General features: G+C 42.7%; 1 protein-coding gene and 1 long non-coding RNA gene across 8 annotated transcripts in view; one reads left to right on the top strand and one right to left on the bottom strand.

Annotated features, from left to right (window-relative positions):
• LOC117961253 (kinesin-like protein KIF13B) overlaps positions 1-21,649 on the bottom strand; it is a 41,159-nt gene that overhangs the window by 7,444 nt on the left and 12,066 nt on the right. For 5 of the 7 annotated variants that reach the window (XM_034899789.1, XM_034899790.1, XM_034899792.1 and 2 more), the window contains 25 exons: positions 20,518-20,730; positions 20,320-20,430; positions 19,355-19,489; positions 18,553-18,683; positions 17,713-17,799; positions 17,325-17,515; positions 14,026-14,239; positions 13,360-13,522; positions 12,492-12,638; positions 12,151-12,300; positions 11,882-11,995; positions 10,646-10,819; positions 9,769-9,926; positions 8,942-9,074; positions 7,234-7,380; positions 7,019-7,048; positions 6,515-6,614; positions 6,072-6,198; positions 4,839-4,894; positions 4,615-4,733; positions 3,541-3,717; positions 2,913-3,005; positions 2,492-2,644; positions 1,386-1,463; positions 820-876 (listed from right to left, as the gene is read on the bottom strand). In XM_034899789.1, the coding sequence (XP_034755680.1) occupies positions 820-876; positions 1,386-1,463; positions 2,492-2,644; positions 2,913-3,005; positions 3,541-3,717; positions 4,615-4,733; positions 4,839-4,894; positions 6,072-6,198; positions 6,515-6,614; positions 7,019-7,048; positions 7,234-7,380; positions 8,942-9,074; positions 9,769-9,926; positions 10,646-10,819; positions 11,882-11,995; positions 12,151-12,300; positions 12,492-12,638; positions 13,360-13,522; positions 14,026-14,239; positions 17,325-17,515; positions 17,713-17,799; positions 18,553-18,683; positions 19,355-19,489; positions 20,320-20,430; positions 20,518-20,730 (3,258 nt within the window). The remainder of the gene's footprint in view (positions 1-819; positions 877-1,385; positions 1,464-2,491; positions 2,645-2,912; positions 3,006-3,540; positions 3,718-4,614; positions 4,734-4,838; positions 4,895-6,071; positions 6,199-6,514; positions 6,615-7,018; positions 7,049-7,233; positions 7,381-8,941; positions 9,075-9,768; positions 9,927-10,645; positions 10,820-11,881; positions 11,996-12,150; positions 12,301-12,491; positions 12,639-13,359; positions 13,523-14,025; positions 14,240-17,324; positions 17,516-17,712; positions 17,800-18,552; positions 18,684-19,354; positions 19,490-20,319; positions 20,431-20,517; positions 20,731-21,649) is intronic. The other 2 variants (XM_034899793.1, XM_034899794.1) reach the window with 1 other exon arrangement.
• On the top strand, positions 4,392-21,522 carry LOC117961278. Its single transcript, XR_004660360.1, has 3 exons — positions 4,392-4,520; positions 16,925-16,928; positions 21,512-21,522. It is a non-coding gene; the product is annotated as an uncharacterized LOC117961278 (long non-coding RNA).

The raw sequence follows: 21,649 nt of genomic DNA, 5'->3' as shown, positions 1-21,649 counted from the left end.
CCTAATACTGTATCTGAAGTCTCTTTTATAGTAGGAGGTAACCGTGCCCCAGAATTACTGGTTCTTATTTCTAGATGTCTTTGAGTTATGAGCAGAACAACTCATGTGTGATGTGTCCTTCAAACACTGTTTGGACTACTGGACACGTTAGCCTCTCCAGTTTTTCACAAAATAAAATAATCTTGTGGAATGCAAATTTTTGCCCGTTGGGTTTTGAAGCTTCCGAGTTTACCTCAACAAATCAAGTCCTGCTGTGGGACCAGAGGGGGAAGAAACAATCTATATAAATGCTAATCATATTAGGGGCGGGGGGAAATCAATACAGGATAGTATGGCAATATTTTCCATGGAAATACTGTATTGATCCCCAGACGCCAAGTATTGATCTCTCATTATATATGTGTTGGACAGTTTGTCTCCTTGAAAATCCCATTTTACAGCAATAAAAGTGAGTGAGATGACCAAACAAAATCTGTTGGCAAAGTTTCCTTTTGGGGACGTCATTTGAAATTGGCAAAAATATTAGGTAGAACAAAAGATAATAAATATAATGCAATATGTTTAAAATCACAATAGTATTGTATTGTGACAGTAGTATCGTGATGATATCGTATCGTGAGGCCTCTGGAGATTCTCACCCCTAGATCATATATGATTCCACTTTCTTATGTCTTTAGTCTATATTATGGACAAAATCTGGCAAATGACAAGTAGAAAACAACAAACAGAAAATTGAATATAAAAAAACAGGAAGACTTAGACACAATCCATAAATGGATAGTAATTAGAGGATTAGTAGACATGATTTATGTTTCTCACCTTGAAGTCACTGAGTCTATGAGTGGAGGGGTAGAGGTCCAGACTGTTGGCTGACAGCTGGGTAAAGGGTTAGAGGGTTAGTGGGTTAGAACCAGGGCGGTAGGGAGTCAGGTTAGGACCCGGAGATTTAAAGAAACACAACCTGAACCCCTGAATCCAAACTAAAAAATGCTAAAAATAATTGCTATATATCTTGTGGTTAGCGGTAGTTAAAAAAGCAGTTTAGTTCAGTGTGGTTCAATGTAAAGAGGAATGTAAAGAAATGCAAGTTCATGTAATTGATGAAAAAAAGATGCATGTGAAACAAAACTAGACATTAATCTATTCAACAAACAAAACAGCTCCATGATCCGGAGAGATCTTAGGACAGTCAAATATTGGAAGCACCCTTTTTTTTTAGTCCTGTGTCAGTTTGAAATCTTTTATTCCACAGTGGGATGTCTCTCTGTCCACAGGGTCCGTATCTCGAGCTAAGATCACTACCTGATTAGGTCATAAGCACCTTATATTAAAAAAACTCAACTATTCCTTTAATGTTTGGGTCATTAAAAAATGAACTCTCTTACCTGCTGGATGTTTGGAGAGCTCAGACAGCGTGTGGAAGCTTTGCCTCTGACTGCCAGCTGCTCCTTGACAGCCACCTCCTACACAAACAAATGGGTTGGGTTTCTTTGTTTCTCTGTTTGGATGTTCTGTATTATTCACTTTAATTAGATCTATATGTTTCTTTTTTTGGCAAGGTGGAATGAAAAATTTTCCAATTCTGGCTCTGGGTGATTTTGGGCATAAAAGACAATGAGGATTTAATGTGCTCATGTTTCAGATGAAAATCCATCAAAGGAACTCTAAATGAGAGACTGTTCAGACATTTAGGATTCTAAGTGAAGTAAATGAAGTGATTTGACCCGGACTTGTTTCGGACTCGGCCGTTGGATTCGCCAAATATTCTAGTTGGTCTCGACCAAGTCCAGCACTGTATGCTTTTATTCTAAAGTAACTTCCTCTTTCAAAACAAAACCATAGATGTAGGTATTAGTTTAACTCAAAATCCGTCTAGGACAGGCATCAGGATTGGTCGCCTGGTAGATGCCTGGCCGCATCATACATCTCAATCATCAGGAATCAATCTTTTTCATTTCTTCCACAGACACAATGTTAGCGAGCACTTTGTACTATGGATTCTTCAGGACAAGTTATACATTTAAGCAATATTTCCATTTTATACTTTAAATATAATGTGGCTTAATTCGAGCCTTTCTTTCTACGATCCCGACAGTCTCGGTGAGCAGGGCAGACGGAGTAAGGTTGCTCGCCAAACAATGTCTGATCATTTAAATTCAATAAGATGGTTTGATCACGAAGATGCAAGAAATGGGCTCTAGTCCAGAACACGGGACCACGTTCCTGCGTTTACCTTCTTGCTCCCGCCAAGACACATCGACCAATGAGCAGAGGTTACGTTCTTGCGTGTAATGACGCATTTTGGTTCGTTTTCCTGAACCGAGGGGCAGTTGCTCCACCCTCATCCTAAACTCATCAACTGATTGGGACCAAAGCTAACAAACAACAGGTGTGACAAAACCCTCACATTGGTATTGATGTTTGGAGGTTCGTATCAAATCTACAAAGACGAGATTCCTATCCGAGGAGTTGAGGAAGCGTGTTTCCTGACCTGTCTGAGTCTGTCCAGAGTGAGGATGTTCTCCACAGCCAGGACGCTGCGGAGGTACTTCTCTATGGCCGCCTCACTGTCAGCTGACTGGCCGTCCTCGCTGCTGGCAGCCAGCCTGGCCAACATCTCCCTGTCCTCTGGACCATAGATGTCCTGTGGGAGCAGGGGGACACATGGATGCAAAGTCACTACACCCAAGTAAAGTGTAACCATATGTTTATTTATTTTTGAGTTCCCCCCCCCCGAGAACAAAGACAGACAAAGTGTCATTATGCACTTCTATCTAGCTATCTATCCATCCATCCATCCATCCATCCATCCATCCAGTTATTCATCAACATAACTAGTAACAACCATGTTACACTTCTTAATGATGGTAAATAAGACACTGACAATTTAATAAATGATTTGGTTTTCTTACCCCTGGGATATTAGAAACGATTTCAAAGGTGACTCCGCAGCCCGGGATGGTGCTGCGCTGAGACATCTTCTTCAGCAGGCTCTGGGCGAAACCCTGCCACACAAACACAACCACATGTTCTCAAATTCACTAACAAGCACTAAGTAGTCTCGCACTGCCTGACCTTCCTCCACAGCGCCACAAAGGAGGGTCTGGCTAGTCCACACAGCATTCTGGGATGGGAGAAAAACCTGCTCTGGTTTATCTGCATTTCTTCAAACCAATCACAATCGTGCAAAACAGCTTCAGCAAGGAACTTGTTTTGGTGGAACTTGTATGTTTAAATGTTGTTTTGGTTGTGCAACAGAAAAATCTGATTGGACAGATAGTCTAGCTAGCTGTCTGGATTTACCCTGCAGAGATCTGAGGACCAGGTAACCATAGTCCCCATGAATCCTCCACAGTTTATATTGTCAACACAAAGAAAGAGGAAGGTGACGGAGGTCCGGGTGAAAATGAGCGACATGTTGTCGCCATCGTTGAAACGTCGTCAACATGGACTAGTGGAAAAGTGATGAAGGAAGGGAGAAAGCAAAGAACACCATTGTGTCAGACTGGTACTACCCATCATGCCTCGGGGGCCACCCACCTGTTTCCCGGTGACGTTGACGCAGATGCGTTTCCTGAGTACCAGCTGCATCTGGGCCGGGTGGCTCAGCTGAACCACTGTGCTGACGGTCAGGTAGACCCTCTGGTCAGCTGACATCACGCGACTCAGCTGGGGGCATTTATGGACCGTTGAGTCCCAGGAGGCATCCACCTTCACCTGGACGGCATAACATCAAAAAGCAGTGGAAGATGAAAGGCTATAAGTAGGGCTGCTTGAATATGGAAAGAAAATCACAATCACGATTACTGTGGTCAACATTGAAATCACCATTATATAACATGATTACTCATTGTTTTTTTGGACAATGTCGAAACAGTGTATCAGACAGACATCAACAATAATAACACCTAGAGCTGAGAAATTGCCCTCAAAGAGCTCATTATCTGTTCATTTTCAAGTTCATAATTGTATTTAAAGGCTGTAGCAGAATAGGTTCTTCTTTTCACCCTGTGTGTGGAGCTCTCTGTTTTAGCTACAGAGTGAGACATCGCATTTTGCTCAATCGTTGTTGGGAGTTGCACATGTGCAGTACCTAGGTAAGGACTACTAGCCAGTCAGAAGCAGAGTATGAGGGTCCTGACAGTACCTAGGTAAGGACTACTAGCCAGTCAGAAGCAGAGTATGAGGGTCCTGACAGTACCTAGGTAAGGACTACTAGCCAGTCAGAAGCAGAGTATGAGGGCCCTGACAGTACCTAGGTAAGGACTACTAGCCAGTCAGAAGCAGAGTATGAGGGCCCTGACAGTACCTAGGTAAGGACTACTAGCCAGTCAGAAGACTTTTTCACTTTTTAAACCTATAAAATGCACAAAAAAGATATAACTCAAGACAAAATAAGAGTTTACTTTAAAATGTTACGTGCAAAATAATGGTTTTGCTTGATTACTCCATTTTGGTGATCACTACGAGCCAAAATCGTAATCCCGATTGATATTTGGATTAATTGCATAGCCCTAGCTGTAAGATTTCCCTCCATCTGCTATCTAGATGGTACATTTGGGATTCGCAAAAGACAATCGTAAGACAAGATATAAGAGAGGGAAACTATCTCACCTCTGGATCATAGCGTTTAACAATATGAAGGTCAAAGAATTCATCCTTCTCCTCCCCACTGAGTAACGCATCCAGCCCCCCGGCCAGTGGGGCTGAAAGATTGGCCTGGAAATCCTCAGCTGGGGGGGGGGAGAGAGAGAGATAACAATAGGGGTTCAACAGTTATTATGACAGCAGGGAATTCTGCCAAATTACAACCAGCAAGCTGGCGAGGAAGGACGTACCACTGAGATCCAGGAACAGGACGGGGATGTGTGTTTCCATGCCAGGGACAGGAACCCTGTGGAGAGACAGGACAGTCAGCACACTGACTGAACACCTAATCCATCAAGCAGAGCTCCACTCGTCCTTAGTGGGTGGCGTCGAGATAAGACGTTCGGGCTTCTCTCTGTAAACGGCATAACTAATGAATTAACAACTCTGGGTCAGAAGCAGGTTTATTGCCAAAGTGAGTTACACTTACGAGGGATTTGCTTCGGTGGTTGGGGCATACAATAATACGTCAAACTCAAGGCCTGCGGGCCACATCCGGGCCCCTTGCAGACTTTGATCAGGCCCGCATATCAGTTTAGGTTCTCTAATAATTTTTGGCCTACCTAGTTTTTTCCACTTTTTCTTTGTCTTTTTTGGCGCTTTTCCGATGTTTTGGGGCTTTTTTGGGGCTTTTTTTTCATGGATGCCTAAAGGAACTTTTTCCTGACTTCTCCAAGGCTTTATGTGGACCAAACTGTAAGTGAGAAGAATATATGAGACATGAAGTAATACGGTCAAAGATATTTCATTTTCTCTAAAACCGAAGCAAGTCTATAAACTTAACGTCTGGCCCTTGATGTGATTCTTATTTTGTAGTGTGGACCTTAGTGAAGCTGAGTTGAGATTTCTGATGTTACCATGGTTACCTGCTCCTCAGATGTCAGAGTGAGGAAACATAGTCTGAAACAGTTCCCCGATTTCCTCATTGGCAGTGTGTGGCTGGTTTCTAGATTGGCTGCAACATTAGTTGCATGTTGGTCTCATTTGTAGTCCTAATACAGCCAACAATATTTTTGACTAGCGACTGAAAGAACTACAACACCACAGAATAAAAAATAAGAAATCTAAAGCGCTGCATTGACGTAGGGATATTATTTAAGACCTAGAAAACAATACTTAAATGAATTTAAGATTACATTTTGAAATTTTAGACTTTTTTAGACATTTTAAATCCCTGTGGAAACCTTTGCACAAAGTACACCATTCACATCAGAAATGTATTAGAGTCCGAGTATAACTAGGAAGTAGCATTAAAAAGGAAATCAAGCTGCTTCATAGTTCAAATGTCCTTAGCTGTCATAGAATTTCCAACCACATATTATTGCAGAGTAGTTCCAACGGGTGAAAAGGAAGCGTAGAGCTCTTCCTGGAGAATAAAACAAGAAAAATACATAAAAGTTTTTAAAATGTTTCTTCCAACGCACCTCTCCACAGGCGCTCCAGGGATGCCGCTGCCGGCCGACGGCACTAGGACGGCGTTGCGTTCTTCGGTGAGCGTCAGGCGACATTCCAGCAGCTGGGACTCCCGCTCCACATCGTCCTCTGACTTATCTACATGCACACGCACACGGGAACAAACACCTCAAAAATAAAGCGAATTCCATTGTTTCCAGATCTTAAAGGTGGAAGTTTTTTTTAAGGAAGAAAAGCAGTTCTTGGGGGTTAGGGTTAGGGTTAGCGCTGTATAATTATAAACTGGGAAATACATTTAAACTTTAGTAGTGGGAGGGATTGACAAGTTACTATAAACGGGGCATACTGACAGTGAAACAGAGGACTGTAAATGTTGCTGTTATCAATCATTTCTGCTTCCATATCAAACTTATGTGTGACTTATTTTTAGGCTGCATGTGTTCCACAGCTGTACCTGGTTTGCAAACTATCTTCTGTAGCTGCTGGTCCAGATACTCCTGTCTCTGAGTGAGCGTGGCCAGCCACTGTTCCCTCATCCTCTCCAGGTCTAGCTCCTACACACACACGCACACACACAGACAGGCAGAGTAGACTTTATATATTTCACAATAAGTTTTCCGTCAGATTGTTTACAGATCTCAACATTTCTGACCGCACCTGAAGGCAGCTTCATTTCACAGAGAAAAAAGGAAGCTGTTACACACACTCCTGGGTAGTTCAGTGCTTGTTTTCTGTATTTTTACCCCTACAGTGTTAGTGTAGTAAACTTTCGATAGAGTTGAAACGTTTACTGTACGGGACTGTCACAGCGCCTCCAAACGGACTGACAGGTCTGATCGTCTGTTATGTAATGTCTGTAATGGGCCAGAGCAGCGTGACGTTGAGCTGCTTTTCTCCAAAAGAGGAACTTGTTGTTTTTTGCGTCGCAGTGTGTGAAGATGCATGCTTATCTACTTACCTGGTAGCTGTCCATTTCTTCATCCCCACCCTGCAATTGAAATTGAGAGTGAATCAGTTAAAGAGTTATAGAAAAGGTGCTAATAAGTCCAGAAGTCTGATGAATATAAAATGTATCATTCCCTTGTACAAATTAAGCGTGAAAACAAAAGACCAAGGTAATTCAATGTCTATAAAATCCACCAATACCAACAAGTGATGATATTCCCTCCTCACCCATTTTGATTCGCTGCCTTTGGTGAGACGCGTCTGTTGGATCTTGACGTCTCCGATGGATACAGAGAGAATAGAGGTGGCGATGAGGGGCACTGTGCCCGAGTCCGGTACTGAACGCACCTTTACCTGGACCCGACGGGACTGACCCTGCAGGTACAGATTTACATGAGAGGATAGTAATATTATTCCTTTAATTTGACTTTCTAATTTGATAGGACAATGACATCTACTTAAAAAGCAAGTAGGTTTGTCAGTTAATATTGACTGGCACCTTCGTAAAGGGAAACTACCGGGTTTTTTCAGCCTATGATTTTGTGTTTAATACTGATGGGAACAACAACTTTGACATTGGTCCAGTATTAGGCAAGATCGCCTCAGTCGGCAGGGGAGAAACAAGAAACAATGGAACTTAATAGGGCGAGTGCTCATTTTGGCACTAACGGACACTTAGAATATTAATCGGAGCCTGACAACATTATGGAAATGATTTCTTCAGAGACAGATCTTTAAAAGCTCTTTGAGACCTTTCTGTTTACCCAGAAACAGCTCTGAGGTCACTAGCACTAAACCCACCAGACTCCATTTAAAAAAGCAATACTTTTAGTGTATATAGAGCAAACATATTTTCTCATGTATATTATTAAACTATGTGATTCTTTCAACCAAAACAAGAGTTGTGGTGGTTGACAGAGTGGACAGACAACCCAACATGGCTTTTTATAGTTTTGTTTTGTTTCTGTTGACTTTGAATGAAGTGTATTTTACGAAACTAAAATTACTGTCTGGTGGCTTTAGGGAACAACATTTTTGCAGACGTTTTTATGTTTAAAAAAAGGATCTAAACGTCGAACTCCTTAGACATCCTTTCTATAATGTTGTCAGATACTTAGAATATTAATCGGAGTCTGTCAGCGGCAAACAAGCCCTTTTTTAAGCGTAAATACAAGCTGGATAATTGTCCTCTTAACTTCCATTGTAGCTTGTTTCACCACTACCCACTGCAGGGATCTCGCTTACTGCTGGACCAAGGTCAAAGATTGATGTCCCCATCTGTCACTTAGACACAGAACCATAGGGAAATAGGGTCCAGGTTAAAAAAAAGTGGTAGCCTTTAAAATGCAGCCAGACCCCTATCCTGGCCTCATTGCACTGGCTGCCTGTTAAATTCAGGACCCAGTTCAAGATTCTGGTGATCGCATAGACAGCCATCAATGGTCAGGCACCAGCTTACATAAGTGATATCCTGTCAGCAGATCTCTGAGGTCCTCAGATCAGGGCTTACTGGCTGTTCCCGGTACTAAGCTGAAAACTAAAGGTGACAGAGCGTTTAAAACAATTGCTCCCTCACTGTGGAACGCTATGCCACGTTTAAGAGTGACGGCATCTGTTGAAATCTTTAACAACGCCTCTTTTTAGTCAGGCGTTCATTAGGTCCAATGTTGACTGTACTACTTTATATTTATACTAGGATTTATTGTGCTTTTATGATTATTGATCTGTTTAAATGTATGTATTTATTTTGCCTGTTGAAGCACTTTGTGTCGTGTGCTATGTAAATAAACTTTACTTACAGGAAATGGAAAACTCATCGGTTCACATCATCAGTATAATGGTAGACAATGACATTCAAGCAGTGTCCCTGTTCCAGTGAATAAACCACAAATACAAAAGTTCTTCAAATCTCCAAACAAACAAAGATCCAGAATACCTGTCGGAGCTGGAAGACTCCTCCTGTACGCACGTCTTTGGCGGGAAGAACCTCTACAGCGCAGAACTCTCCCGCCTCGTTCAGCTCACTCAGCTGCACCCACATCTCCAGGTGGCGCGTCACCTCGCTCCACCTGCAGGTACAGCACGGACACGCATCCGTTCAGAGCCCAGCATTTTATTAATGCATACCTTCAAAGGTTATGACACTGAAACAGACACTTAAATAGCTTTCATATTGTTAGATACTGTGAGAGTAGAATTGTTTAAGTTAAAACGTTGTTTAGCCACAGACAGGCTCAGATTATATTTTTAAGAGTCTGGGAACGTCCTAAATCTGCAATGAAAAAGGAGGATGGGGCACTGCGAGTCGAGTCGAACGGAGCTGAACCAACCTGGTACTAGCATTGGGTACGCGCCATTAGTGGGCTGCAATTGAAGGTGCAAATTTGCATTCATTAGGATTCCACTGCAGCCCGGTTCGTGGCTGCAGGCTACAGCGTTCTGGCTTAACACTGGACCAAGATTTTTTTCTGCACAAGTTGCTGCTCTGCATCATACTCTGTGCCCAAGCTTCTCCTGTATGTCTATATATGTGTTTTAATTCTTTGTATTTCCTTTTTTTATGCTGACCCAAGCTGGGGGAACAATATTTAATCATTTTTTGAATGTACGGAAGTACACATGAAAATGACAACGAAGTGAATCTTGTTCCTGTTAGTCACTTAGACACCAATGCATTGGACATAGAGTCCAGGTTGAACAACATGACAAAATGACCCTATTAGAGTGGAGTGGACTTGGCTGTCCGCATTTGTGTCAACACACCTTTCTCTGAGGGTTCGGGTCTTGGCTTGAATCACTCCTAGGTCCCACAGTGCCAGGTTCCTCCGATGGTTGGCCTGCTTGTGGCCGTACACTTCAATGGCCACCGCCCCCTCTGCCAAATAGTCCACAAAGTCCTCTGATACCGGCACAGAGAACTCCTAAAATTGTTACAAGAATAAGACATTTCGTTCAAATTGACATCTTCTAAAACTGATAATCCCCTCTCCATTGTAGTTTATTTGTTTTGTTTACCTGTGGTGTTGGTGGTGAATTAACTTAAAGGGTAACTGCGGGATTTTTTCAAGATCTACATGTGACAAAACTACGTCCTGCCGACATCCCACATGTGAGCTGCGAACAAGCTTTTCGGTCTTGTAACACAAAGATAGCCTGCCAGAGCTTCTTGTATTTGGTCTGAAGGTCCGAAGCATCCAAATATTGGTCTGAACCATGATTCAGTTTGGTCCAGGCCGAGACCACCTTGTTTTATTGGACCAAAATTTAGTCTTTTGATCTGGACCTGTAATTTTGGTTTGGATCAATCTGAAAAGTCTGAAAGTCCGGACCATATGAGGTTTGTGTGAAAATGCCTTTAAAGTTTTTCTTGCATGAACGTGCACAAACAAGGGGAAGTGGTAAGGGGTCGGGATGAGATAGAGAAATGAGAATCAGCCTCAGTCTGAGCCTGTCGGTGGTAAAACCCCTTAAAGCCCCCTTAAAGCCTGAAATGACCCTTTAAGGTTATTGTCTTGTTTATTTCTCAAATGTTGTTGAAGAGAGTGAATACGTGTTTGAGATAATATGTGTGTGTGTGTCTGTGTGTGTGTGTGTGTCTGTGTGTGTATGTGTGTGTGTAAACCTCTATTTAAAAATTGACCTTGGCGCTGTCGAAGACCACAGTGCACTGAGGGTCTCTGGAGGTGGAGGCCGAGCTGGATGACACCATCTCTGGAGCGATGAACACCGACTCGTCCTGCCCCCAGAAGTGGTACTGGCAGAAGACAAAGTTGGACAGGTGGCGCGGCAGACCGTTGGCCTGGAGGATGTTCACCTGAGAGAGCAGAGACGAGGAAATCCACTCACCAACTCAGGTAATTATAAGCAAACACTCGGCCTGTAACAAGTATTACATAACTGTCTAATCGCAATCTTATTTGTTTGTTGGGCTGTTGAGCTAAAGCTATGCTTGTGGCAGCTGTCTCTAGCCAGAGAAATTGAACAATATTGTGTTTCTGGCCCAAAATCTGTCCGACAAACACGCTGATTAAATAAATTGATCGAGACATTTAACTGTACAGGAAAATTTGAAACTGTTCCAGCTTACAGTCGTTTGTTGGTTTCTGTCAGTTTGACTCTGTGTTCGGGAGAGAGTTGCAGACCAGACATAAACACAAACACGCTGGTCCATTTTAGTTTGTCTCTCTTCTAATATCAAGAAATATTTTTTACACACAGGGGAAGATGACTTAGGTCAATATGTAAGATTGCTTTGTTCTTCTATTTCATTTCATCATCAAAAGAAAAACAGAATCACCAGACAAACAGGATGTAACGCCGACCCAGAGGTAATTACACTTGTCACATTTTTACAGTACAGTGAGCTGAGAAACTCACAACAGACAGAAGACACAACTATTTGACTGTCTGCCAGATCCATTATTAATCTGGAAGGATTTTCCCACTGGCAGCCCTGTCAATACACTCATACTGAACAGCCACAGCACAGAGCAGTGGTTCTCAAACTTTTTTTACTATAGTACCCCCTTTTGAATATTTTTCGTGAAAAAAAGCTAGCAGATCAAGGAGAGATGCCTACAATTTAAGAAAAAAATGAAATCACGCTGAAACCGTGCAGGAACTCATTGTGAACTTTTTTTTTCGAGCAATATATAATTAATTCGTTATTATAGTATGATTATTTTAGGTGTCATGCATGACATATTTTTTAATTAGCATTTTGTAAAATATGTCACATAGAGGATCCAGACTTGTATGTCAGTGAAAGGAGGCATATGATCCAGATTATCAGGTGATAATCATTAATACTTTGTGGATTTGGCTCAGTTGTAACTAAATCTCAAACAGGCCTGAGGCTCCATTTGCATGTTCTCACCACACAGTCCAGTTTGCGCTCCTGTGGCTCTCCGTCTGTGTTGCTGTGCTGAAGTACAGACTCCTCAGAGCTCTCTGTACCCCGCCACACCTCGACATGCAGCCGACCGGCCACCTACACACACACACACACACACACATACATACACACACACGCGCACACACACACACACACACACAACCACCTTTAGACCATTCAGCTGGTCTAAATGCGGCACCTGTGAAGCGCCCTAAGAACAAACTCAACCACTGCTCCCAGTGGGCTCCTACCTCTCCATTCTGGTTGATGATGGGCACTGCGTACTGCAGCTTGACGTCGTAGAAAAGACAGGCCAGGAAAACATTGGCCACGCCGATCAGACTGTGGTTCTCCTGTTCATCGAAGAACGGGTCGGCACGTTTGAAATAGGAGCGCATCACCTGCATCGGACCGATGAATAAAATCACTTGTTGGACTAACTCCACAGACATTGTGCAAATGTTAAACTGTATGGTTTGCAAAACTGGAAATCTAAAGCACATAAAACATAAACTAAATGCTCTACAGAAAATAATGTAATAAATGTATCCATGTCTGTGGGTCAAACGTGCTCTTATCTCCATTCACTCACAGAGTTGTCTTCATCAAAGTCCTTCCACTCCTGGTAGAGTTCCCTCATGTCCACCAGCCTGTTCTCCAGCTTTTCCAGAGCCCAGATCTGCTTCCCTTTACTTTTACGACGAACCTGGATGGCCGGCTCACTCAGTACTACATCACGCTAGAAACGGGAGAGAAAGAAATGGCTTTTTTTTCATGTTGTTCTGAAAATCCAAGCAGAGGAGCCCCCTAAAACACCCACCACTGCAGCCTCTATGCATTAGTCGGCTGGCCCTCCCTACACACTGCTCGCCTAACTCACTGGTACCAACTCAATTTCAAACCAGTGCTAGGCAAAGCCCTGCCGTACCTGCGCTCGCTGGACACCATAATATTGTCCGATCACATTAATGCTCTGCTCCCACACCCCCCTCTTGCATTTCTGCAGTCCTTTATCTCACGCCCCATTGCAAATTTGCACATCTTCTCCTGCATTGCTATTATATTCTGTTCACGGTCTTTTTGCACTATACATCCGCCCTGGTATGTTCAACTGTCCTTCCTCCAACCTTTGCTGTCACTTGGGGTAAGGACTCATTCCCTACCTGAAGATCTACGCCATCGGTTTCCTGCTGAGAACCATGGCCTCCGATTTAGAGGTGCTGGTCCTCATCCCGGCAGGCTCGTTTTTTTCACTTGGTTTTATAATGCTTACTTCTTTGTAATGCCTACTTAATCTGCACTTCATGTAGCCTGTTGTATTCTATCTTCCTGTATTGTATTGAATGTGAAACTGTTTATTGTCTTGAACTGCTTTTCTTGGCCAGGTCGCTGTTGCAAATGAGAAAGTGTTCTCAACGGCCTACCTGGTTATATAAAGGTTAAATAAAATAAAGAACTACCTTCCTGTTGGCATCCAGGTTGGCAGCAGGTATCTGCAGAGTGACCATGTACTCCGTCCTCTTGCTGAGCTCCTCGGCAATGAAGCCGGCCTCCTGCGCCAGCAGGTTGGCCCGTACTATCTGCTCCCTCAGGCGCCGCAGGCTGCGAGTCATCATGGCTTCTCTGAACCACAAACACAAAGATTAGTCAATGAATGCTTTATATTGAGCGTGTAAAGAAAAAAACTAATACAGAATATCAACATAACATGCCCGAAAAGGAGTCGGAAGCAGCAAAAAGCTTATTTAAGCCTACACCTTTTCCAGTACTATATAATAATAATAATCATTGTGAATGGCTTCATATTTATATTTTTAACACATTCTTTACAAATTGCTACATACTGTATGTACATACGCACACACCACAAAACACATAAATAATGTCAATAAACAAATCAATCAATAATGTGGGAGAATACCTGGTCAAAACGTTCTATGAAGCAGCTTTGAAATCTGACTTAGGGCATTAAGTAAGTGAGTGCCTGTCCCCTTTTCTGTTAGTCCCCCTTTTGGTCCTCTTTAAGAGGACTGAGTTTGGTTCGTTCAAAGAGCGCTGCATGTGAACACGCCCTTAACTGCCAACAGGGGTCAGTGAAGGTTTCACATCCTCCCGGTGCCTCTCACCTGTCCTCGCTCCAGTGGCGCATGCGCTTTTTGGAGCTGGGTGATGTCACAGCAGTGCCTGCTGGGTCCAGGCCTTGTGAGGATTTCTCAGGAGTGAGCCTCTGGCGGAGCTGCTGCAGCTCCTGCTCGTAGATCTGCCTCTGGCGCTCCAGGGCACAGCGCTTCTCCTCCTCGTGCTGCCTCTCCAGGGTCTGTAACACCGCCTGCAGAGGGTCTGGGGGGGAGGAGCCAGAAGATGGAGAGAGGAGGAGGAGGTGTTATTATGGAACCCACTGCAGTTCTACCACCCTTCTAGTCTGGCTCTCACCAGACCGAGCTCAGTCTTTTAAGACTGAACATTAGTCTGGGGAGTCTGGGAGGCGGGACCAACGGGCATAGTTCAAATGACTCTGTACCCAATTGGCTAGTCCTTAGATTTGATAGTGCCGGTCGGTAGTAAGGCAAACACACCCTTCTTTTGTAGGAATTGTTCCAGGGCAGGTTTCTGTTCCGTTTTCAGACAAAACTTGCCTTTGAAATCTTTTAAACAGCAGCGACAGCGGCATCAACGGGTTGCCGTGCTTCGGTCGGCGCCATGTTGAATGTAAACAGGAAGCTTCTTGCTGTCGCCTCTCTATCGACATGGTGTTAAACCAGCCAATAGCGCGCCAGGTGGATGAGCCAGTTTGTGATTGGTCCCCGCAGATTTGTACCGGAAGCAGGATAGAAACATGTACAGGTTTCCAGCCCAGCTGCAGGGTGAAATCCAATCACGGCAGAGCGGGCTGCGTTTAGTAGCAAGCGGTTAACGCTAACGTTTTCTTTCAATTGTCAGGTTGGGCAAGTAAAAAAAAAAAATCTACCCGCCCTAAGTCAAGTTTTACCGGGCCCTTTACAACATTTTTTTTCAAGGAAAAACGTTTGAAATAACCCCTCAAATTATAGCATTAAATAAAAGATTTTTTTTTTAAACGTCAACCAATCAGACTGCTTCGTGGGGCGGGACTAACTCGAAGAGAGAGAGAGACGAGTTAGTGTGAAGAAGTTTTTAATGTACTTTTCTGTCTTTTCTTATTGAAATATAACATCTAGAGCATACGTATCAAACTCATCGCAAATTTTGATCAAAACCACCTATCAATTTTCACAATAAATTTTGGCATACTTTAGTTGTGCGCTAAAACCAAAAAGACAGGAAACCGTTTTCAAACTGCAATCACTCAACACTGAAAGCAGAATTTGGCAGATTCGCCAACTTAGAGACAACAGATGTCTAAAGAAGCCGAGAGTTTTCATTTACAGGATGTGAAACACGTTTGGTGTACAAATCATCGTTTTGCTTGATTTAATAAACTCTATGATGGCTAAGGAAAATTGTTGCTGACTTTATGTTGAAAAAATTGTAAGCGAGAAAGCTATATGAGACATGCAATCAAAATGTCAAAGATATTTGACTTTTTCAAAATAAAAGCATGTCCATAAGCTTTGCATGTCTGGCCCTGGATGTGATTCTCATTTCCCAGTGTGGCCCTTGGAGGTGAGTGTGACATGTCCATCCAAAAGGGAGAAATTCTGCTGTTATTTGGTCAACCCCAAATAAGCTGGCACTGCCTCACAGGACTGCAATCATAGTTTGTCGAAAATCCAATATTTACCTCATTATCTCTTTTTTGGCAAGGAGAGCTTTCTTCACAGCACTGCAGGCTTTACACAATCAGAACGTTGTGGAAAATGGAGATTAAAGGGATAAATATTGAACTGTTGAACCTCGGTGGAATCATTTCAGCCAGCCTATGTTTTTGATAAAGCTTTAAAAATGGGACTGGTTAACTTAAACAGAGTTATTCTCTTGTATTCCTTAAATAAAATGGACCAAACAAACGAGGCAATCCTGTTAAATAGTATTGTGTGTGTTTCCAAAGCCTAATCTTTTCCTCTGTGCCATTAAGCGCCATTGTTGTCCAAAAACTATTAAAACCGTACCAATGAGCCATAACTACAGTTAAAAAGAAAAAAATCTTTTGTGACCCATTTAAACAAAATAGTTGAATATTTAAATTTTATACAAAACGTTGCATTGTTTAAGGCTCAGTCCTTCTCTCTACCCTTTCATGTCTAATATTTCCTATCAACAATAAAGGTCTAAAAATGCCACAAAAAACATTAAATTGACAGTAGAACATTTATCCTCATCAATAAAACAAAGCACCGAGAATCCCTTTGGAACACCTGAACATCATCAAACCCCTTAAGACCGCGGTCATGTAAGCAATTAATTGCGGTTTAACAAAGACACGACAATTACATAAAAAATTGCAACTATTTGTCTAATTACAGGCCTAGGGTATAAACTATTCCTCGGAGCTCCTTGCTTGTATCCCTGTGATCTCATTGGACGGAGGTGTGGATTGCTCGCCCTCCGAAGGCAGAGACGAGCCGTCCCTCTCCAGGGAGGGAACGATGTGTTCGTCGCTGGGCTCGTTAGAATATGTAATATCTGTTAATTCTGTTCAGATGATGGATCATCTCCAGTGTGTAGTTTATTAACATCTGCAACAGATCACATTGACAGCTGCTCTGTCGTAATAAAAACAACTGGAGACTGTGTACAAGCGGATATATGATAACATTTTGTGGAATCGGTATCGGACCTAGCAGGATGTGAGTGTTTGTGTGACTTCCTGTTCAGCCTGAAGGCAGCTGGAAGTGGCTGTAAAATGACCGACTCGACCACGGCCTTTTGTCACCCCCCCCACTGCTGCCACCGCCTGCTCTCATCCACTCTCTATATGTGCAGATATACATATCTTTCAGATCCGATGTCAGATGTTAGGTGTTACGTTAACTGTGTGAAAACGTTGAGTAATGCACTGTCACTTCATTTAGCGCAACAGTCTAAAGGTCTAAAACATGCTCAAAGGAAGGTCCTTTTCTGAAACATATCCTTATCTGATTAACTGTGTGATATTAAATAAACACTCATTCATCTTCATCATGCATTCAGCTGGTGGACGGTAATTTGTTATGTGCAATACTCTAGGCACTTTATCAATTTTATTTTGTCTCTCTTTATCATACTTTATTATCTTTAATCAGATTCAGCTAGTTTTGTTGTGGGCTATACCTTTTGGATCTCACACCTCCATATGCAACTGCACATGCCTTTTTATTATGCTCCCTCTGTCGTTGATGACTGGCAGTATGTATATGCATGTTTTTTTGTCTGTAGAAACTGAATTGCCTTTTGGGGACGAATCAAGCCATCTGTATCTGTAACTGTATCTCTCTTAAGGAAGCACACCTATGTCAGTCTGACTCACCGTTGGTGCCCATGCTTTTCATCATGACTTCGGCCTGAGCGAACTCGTAGCCGAAGCTCAGCTCGCTCGACAGGTCGCTGGACGCATCAAAGTCCACCTCCAGCTGCTCTGTGCTCAAACACGTCTTCATCATGGCGCCGCTCTCCTCGTCCTCAGCTCCGGAGCGGACCATATGTCTCGGCAGGTTGATCCTGTGTGTGTGTGTGTGTGCGTGCAAGAGAGTGAGTGACAGAAAGAGGAAGTGTGTTGTAGTGAAAATGGGAAGAGACATAATGAAGCGTTTGTGATCTGATGTAAATAAATGCTGCTAAAGCAGCATGTTAGTGTTGGAAGGACAAAACAGCGCGCGGATACAGAAGCCAGCTCTGTCTCTGCAGGGGGAACAGACCTGAAGAAGTGGTTGTTTCCCCACAGGATCCTGTCCCCGTGCTGAAGCTGGACCGGACTGGTGACTGCAGCACCGTTCAAACATGTTCTAGTGGGTGAAAAAAAGAAGATTGATACAACATAACATTAACAAATACAAATCATGGATTGTTTTCACAAGTAACTTAAAACTGTCTTGATCCATCAAATCACTATTAATACAATTTATGTATATAATTATATGATTTCTCCTCCAAGACGATGTAGGGGAATATTTGGAGAATATCCAAAATATTTAAAAGTCCCCCTGCATGAAAATATCACTTTATGAGGTATTTTAACATTAATATGCGTCCCCCCAGCCTGCCTATGGCCCCCGGTGGCTAGAAATGGTGATAGGTGTAAACCGAGCCCTGGGTATCCTGCTCTGCCTTTGAGAAAATGAAAGCTCAGATGGGCCGATCTGGAATCTTGCTCCTTATGAGGTCATAAGGGGCAAGGTTCCCTCTTCTTTCTCTGCTTTGACCGCCCAGAGGATTTTGCCCCCCCCGTGAGAGAGAGACATCATGGCTTTCAAACAAGCAAAGAGGCAGTTGGTCAAGGCCACACCCCCAGCATCTACCTTGCCCCCCCATTCTTTGAACACTACAGTAGGCTATATTCCAATGTTGTTTGTTTGTTATATATATATATATGTTGCGATTAACTGCAAGTTAACTATGACATTAATGGGATTAATTGCGATTAACTATTTGAATCTTTTGACAGCGCTAATTAAAATGTATGAGAAAGCAAAGTCAGCGGTGCCCAGAGCTGTTCCCTGTGGAGACCCAGAGACCACTGGGCTGAGCCGCCTGCGTACCGAGCGTTGCGGTGAGGACTGAGCACCACGCCTTTGTCCTCGGTGATGTCGATGACGCAGTGCTCCGCTTGGATGGCCATTCCACACAGCTGGATGTCCTGCGAGTCGGCCGAGCCCACACGCGTGTGCTCCTGGACACGGGACACAGAGGAGACATTAGAGCAGGGAAAAAACAAAAAAACGATTCACCTATGTATCGGATTTTGGGCCAGGACTTTTATAATCGATTTCTTTCCACAGAATCAATATTGTTTATTATTTTATTTTAGGATTCACTCTAATATTTATATAAAATATTTACTGGTACTGCAAGCAGTGACAACATTATATTTGTTAAAATATAATAAATATGAGGGAGCAAAAATAAAATAAAATATTATACACAGCAAAAGCAGAAAACGTAGAAAATCCATGTCAGAAGACTGCCTGACATATGATGTAAATTCTTTTTAGAAACCAATTTGTTTTAAAAAAATGTGACATGATAAACTGCCTCCAGAATTGTACTATTCAACTATTGTTTTTGTTAAAGAAGGAAAAAAAACAATTATCGAATTGCAATACTTCTAGAATCTTAATGAATGAAAAAAGTAATACAAATCGAATCGGCACCCCATGTCTCAAGAAAGAATGCAATCCAGACAAAAGCATATATATCTGTGCATGTGTGTGTCTGTGTGACCAGGTGTTTGTGTCAGTGTCAGTCAGCCTCTACATGTACAATACACAGATCTGGACTGTGTTTGTGTGTGTGTGTGTGTGTGTGTGTGTGTGTGTGTGTGTGTGTGTGTGTGTCCAGTACCTTCAGGTAGTAGACCAGCAGCTCGTTGAGGGCAGGGTCAGCGTTAAGGTTGACCAGGAAACACTTGTCATCCACCACTCGGATCCCAGAAGACTGCAGGGAAATGCCCAGACTCTCCAGCTGCCTCTGGCGCTCCTATATGGGAGAAAAAACACATTTAATGCACTAACTGATTAGTTAATTATTCTATTCTTCAGCTGATTGATGAAAGAAATGCAAGAGTGAAAAAGATAAGGAGCTGAGATGAGGGTAGTGTGAAAATAACCTCCCCACTGAACACAACTCGGTGAAGAACCTGAGCTAAAGTTGAAATTAGTCACAGTGAATGAACAGAGAAAATATCCTTTGGCAATGACTCACTTTTTAATTTTATGTCCTCAGTTTGATTAAATGTGTCTGAAGAAATCAACAGAAATGGGAATTAAGTTCTGTTTAAGCATAACAAGAATGAGAATAACTTTTTTATTATGAATTGATCTCTACAAGGGAAAACTGAATCTCTGTGTGTGTGTGTGTGTGTGTGTGTGTGTGTGTGTTTTTGTTACCTGTGCGATAGCCTCTAACCAAGACTGCTTTTGTAACAGCTTTTATTACTGTAACTGCTGGCTAAATAGTAAAAAACTACATCATTGTGAATTTAAGGTTATTATTTTTTATATGAAAATATTGTTGTCAATAGCTGATGCTGAGTGTGTGTGTGTGGCTGGAGTCCAGTGAACTTGTGGGGTCCCGACAGCTTTGTGGGGCCAAAATGCTGGACCCCACATAAAGGGCTGTTTGAGGGTTAAGATTTGGTTTTAGGATTGGGATTAGAATTAGGTTATGGTAAGGGTGAGGGTAAGGGGCTAAGGAATGCATTATGTCAATGATGGGTCCCCACAAAGATAGTACCACAAACTGTGTGTGTGTGGGGTGTATGTGTCTGTGTGTGTGCATTCGTGTGTGCATGCGTGTGTGCGTGTTACCTGCGCAATAGCCTCAGTCTTCTGGAGTTTGTCCTCCCAGGTGACTGTCATTTCTTGGATGAGTTTCTCCGACTCCTCCAGCCTGTCCTTCAGCTCGGGGGCCTTCATAGACTGAGAGTGACAGAAGACGCATTATACTCTTTGGACTATTTATTCAATTTTCACAATGCTTGCGGTGCAGGTGAATGTGATCTGAACCTCAGCCTTGGTGAGCTGCTCCCTCAGTTTCTCCACTTCCTCTCGGAGCTGTCGGATGATCCTGGCGTTGGGGTCTTCGTTGACCACGGCGTGGTTGACGATGCTCTTGGCCCTGTCGGCGTAACGCAGGGTGGACAGCGTCTCGTCGTAGTTGTCCGCGGCAGGGCTGATGGTGGCGACCATGGCTGTGCGGCTGTTCCCTCCCAGGCTGTCCTGCAGGTAAAAACAATGCCAAACCTTTGAGTGTCATAGTCCCTTAAAAAAAAATCTCAACCAAAAACAAGGAAATCCACTGCTTTGATTGGAGAAATAATTAAAAACTAAATGCGTCAAAAGCATTTGATTCATGAACAATGCTGTGTTTGAGGTGGGAGCAGGTTTTACACAGGGTTTTATTTTTTTATTTAACCTTTATTTATTCAGTGAAGGTTGACTGACAGGCAGCCTCTCTTTGGCTGGAACGCCCTTGAAGTCCCAGTGAGTCACCGTAATGCTGATAAAGTTGTTTCAAGTGTGATTACAATTTTTCAAAACTTCACACAGTCACCGTGATAGGATAATAACAGCGAGCCTAAAGCGGTCTGTTGACGTTACACTTCCTGTGAGACAAGCAGGCACAACGGTGGTTTCTATGCCCTGGGGACTGACTGACAAGAGGAGGTTGTTAAGCGAGGCAACTTTATTTCAGCAACAAGGCAACTCAAGGAGCTTTGCATGAAACATGAAAGAGCAATTAAAAATGGCCACGATGAAAAAAAAACAGGTTTAAAATTTCATAATATACAAATGCAAGAATACAAGTTACAGTGAATAAGAAATTAATAATTATTCAATTTAATAGGTTGTAACCTAACCCTAATAGGTTTCATTTCTGTCAGTGTAAAATATTCAAGACAAATAATGTTAAATAGGTTTGGAATTAAATTTACAACTGAAATAATTTTTTGGTATTTCAGAAGGAAAACACTGTTGGGTACCGGGAACCGAATTTCAGGTACCGGTATCGGAAATAGTATTGGTTCAAAAATGCATAGTTTGTATGAAATGCAAAAGGAACTGAAACTGCAGATCCACATACATCAACCCGTTGATTGGAACCAGTTGTGGATCTGTATGATCAGGTGTTTGTGTT

Source organism: Etheostoma cragini, chromosome 18 (assembly GCF_013103735.1).
Source record: "Etheostoma cragini isolate CJK2018 chromosome 18, CSU_Ecrag_1.0, whole genome shotgun sequence".
NCBI classification, from domain to species: Eukaryota; Metazoa; Chordata; class Actinopteri; order Perciformes; family Percidae; genus Etheostoma; species Etheostoma cragini.
Note: the sequence above shows the minus strand (reverse complement) of the source record. Positions and strands in the feature narration are given on the sequence as shown.